The 2980-nt window shown below is 37.6% G+C and overlaps 1 protein-coding gene across 1 annotated transcript; it reads right to left on the bottom strand.

The window, feature by feature from the left end:
* Positions 1-204: 204 nt before the first annotated feature.
* On the bottom strand, positions 205-1820 carry LOC145009753 (11S globulin seed storage protein 2-like). Its single transcript, XM_078968388.1, has 3 exons — positions 1526-1820; positions 1150-1445; positions 205-1059 (listed from the first exon to the last, which is right to left on the bottom strand). The coding sequence occupies exons 1-3, from the start codon at positions 1818-1820 to the stop codon at positions 205-207; spliced, it is 1446 nt and encodes a 481-aa protein (XP_078824514.1).
* Between the last annotated feature and the right edge of the window lie 1160 nt (positions 1821-2980).

The raw sequence follows: 2980 nt of genomic DNA, 5'->3' as shown, positions 1-2980 counted from the left end.
TAAACAATCTTAATCCTAACTTAATAATCCATTATTAAAGTTCGAAAAATGAAAGTTAAGAGATGGGTTTATTGATGTATCAAAACTCATACACGTTTATTCCCGTACACACAAACTTCAGAAAAACTTACACCATTGCGTCTCTCACAACTTCACAAGTACACAGCCTTATTAACGTTTGATTTAATAATACATTATTAAAGTTTAGCTTTGGCTGGTTCTCTGTGGTGAGAACAGCATACTTTCAGTTTCCCTGTTGGTTTTTAAGCTTTGAGCTTGGCTTGGCGAGATATCGTATGAGTTCGTGATCACTTCAAGCGGCATGGCTCGGAACACCGACGTGTATCCTGCTACTGGGCTCTTCATTGGAGACTTGTTCGTCTTGAATGCCACCCACTCGAACCCGTTTTGTCCAGCTTGAGCTATGGCCGCAAAGAACTGTGGGACGACGACTATGTTGCCTCTGTTCACCTGTTCGTCGAACACTGCTTCACCATTGTTGGACACGATCTGGATATGTGCATCGCCACTAAGAACGTATAAGATGGTGTGGCTGTTTATCGACCAGTGTGGCGAGAACAACGCATTCTGTTGAAGGTGTCCTTTCTCAGCACTCAGGTCCAACAAAGAAAGAATCGGCAGTTTGTGCTCGTTGACGGTGTTCAGTTTTCCGGCTTGCCGGGAAAAGAGGTCGGCCTCTCTTTGGTTGTCCAAATTGTACACGATTTTGGCACTGCATATTGTTTCTTCAAGGCCGTTAGATGCGGTGGCTCCTCCGCCTTGTCGTCGTTCAAATGGAGTTTGTTCTCCCTGTTGTTCGTCGGGGGTGACAAATCGCATGGGTTGCTGGACTTTAACGATTAACCCACGGTTACCTGGCTGCTGCACCGACCTCACAATTTCTGGGTCGGAGTTGAATGCCTCCGCTAGTAATTCTGTGTCGAAGCCGGCGAAAATGTTCAGGAAATCGAAGTTCCCACCCTGTTGCTGCTGCTTGCGTGTCGGGTGCCTCTGTCCTTGAACACTTTGGCTTGAAGTCCCTCCGGCAAGGAAAAATGACTGCCAGAAAAGAAACACCAAAAAATGGTTAGCTGCTTGTTAACAAAAAGCAGAGACTTTGGCTTCCTTTAATGGTTATCGCTTACGTACCCTAGGTTGCATGTCGAGTTGGTTGGCCGGGTTGTTGATGTCATTGATGGAGATTGCCACCACTTCTTGGTTCCCGTCATTGTAGGTCCAGTGGACGGCACCGGCGGGAATGGCGATGATGTCTCCACGACGGAATCGGCGCACTTTCTGGTGGGAGTCTGCTGATGTATCAAAACCTTGTTGTTCTTCTTGTCCTTGTTGGCCCATTTTACGCGGCCATTCTTGCTGTTGTTGCCCTACTCCGGTGTCGAATGTTTCGGCACATCCCGGAAAGTGTACTCCGATAATCCCTTCACCTGCATGCATGCATCGTAGATTCATATTACTATTAGCACTCCATGATTGAGTGATTATTTTTCAATTAAAGAATACGTACCTTCTTCGATGAAGACAATTCTAGGGAATGGATGGAAGCTAGGAAGCGAAAGAGAGTTCGGTTGGATTGTCTTTCTCATCGGAGCAACTCCAACGCACTGAAACTGGTCGTCATTTACATCCCATGTTTCGATGGAACCACCTTCGAACTCAAGGCGTTGAGCAGGTTGGGTAGCCGAGAGTCGCTGAAGGTTGCAGAGCTCAGGGCCGCCGAGGCGTGGGGAGCGTGTGGTGGCAAGAGCGGTGGTGCCAAGGAGGCAGAGGAAGAAGCCTAAGACGAGTTTTCGAGTAGCCATGGTGAATGGGTTGTTGAGTTGTTGTTCAGGAGAGGGTGTTGTGGTGGATTTATAGGGGGAGTGCGTGAGGGTGTGGCGCAATGGTTATGTTGTGTACCGATAAACTTCACCGGACTGGTGGTGATTGAGGTGTTTGGTGGCGGTGACTTCAACGTGGTGGTGCATGGCATGACGTGTACACAGACTTGGCAAGATTTTTCTCTTTATTTGGACAACTGTGCAAGTATCAGCCAGAAAAGTTAAGAGGAACCCTGTTTTCGATTTTGAATCAAAAATTAATATATGATTTTACATATAATTCAAATATAAAATTATTTGTTTATCCGATCTAATAAAGATTTTATTATTATTATTATTATTATTATTATTATTATTATTATTTTGCCATTTATAATATACTTACTTAATTTGTTAAGTGTTATTTGGTATTTTGTAGTTATTTTGAATTAATTTTTTTTTCCAAATGTTATTTTATTAGTTTTTTATTTTATAAAATTCCACATAATATTTTAATATAATAATTACAATAAATCCTTTCTAATATATGAAATGTTTTTTTGTCACTTTTCACACTCTCATTTAATTTGTCAAATATCATTTTTTGGTTATTTTGAATTAATTTTTTTTTTCTACATGTCATTTTATAAGTTTTTCTGTTTTATTAAATTTCACATAATATTTTAATGTGATAATTGCAATAAATTGATATTAATTTTATTAATAAACTTACATTTTAACTTCAAAATTCCCTAAATTAAAGTTTATTAGTTTCTTTTAATTATTTAAATTATTTGTTTAAATTTAAAAGATGAAAACATTTCTATTATAATAATTCATTATTTTTTTTATCCTTTCTAATAAATGAACGTTTTTTTTACCACTTGTCACACTCTTATTCAATCTGGTAAATGTCATTTACTGGTAATTTAGAATTAATTTTTTTTTTCACATGTCATTTTATGAGTTTTTTTATTTTATTAAATTCCACATAACATTTTAATATAATAATTGCAATAAATGGATATTAATTTCATTAATAAACTTCCCTTTTAATTTCAAAATTTCCAAAATTAAAATTTATTAATTTCTTTTAATTATTTAAAATATTTTTTTAAATTTAAAAGATAAAAAATATTTCTATTATAATAATTCATTATTTT

This window comes from Lactuca saligna, chromosome 8 (assembly GCF_052625555.1).
Source record: "Lactuca saligna cultivar CGN05327 chromosome 8, ASM5262555v1, whole genome shotgun sequence".
NCBI lineage: Eukaryota > Viridiplantae > Streptophyta > Magnoliopsida > Asterales > Asteraceae > Lactuca > Lactuca saligna.
Note: the sequence above shows the minus strand (reverse complement) of the source record. Positions and strands in the feature narration are given on the sequence as shown.

Excerpts from the sequence above, each read along its gene's own strand:
- LOC145009753 (XM_078968388.1), bottom strand. The coding sequence starts at position 1,820 with ATGGCTACTCGAAAACTCGTCTTAGGCTTCTTCCTCTGCCTCCTTGGC. Across the intron at positions 1,446-1,525 it reads AATTGTCTTCATCGAAGAAG|GTGAAGGGATTATCGGAGTA; the intron begins GTACGTATTCTT and ends GCATGCATGCAG. Across the intron at positions 1,060-1,149 it reads AACTCGACATGCAACCTAGG|TCATTTTTCCTTGCCGGAGG; the intron begins GTACGTAAGCGA and ends CTTTTCTGGCAG.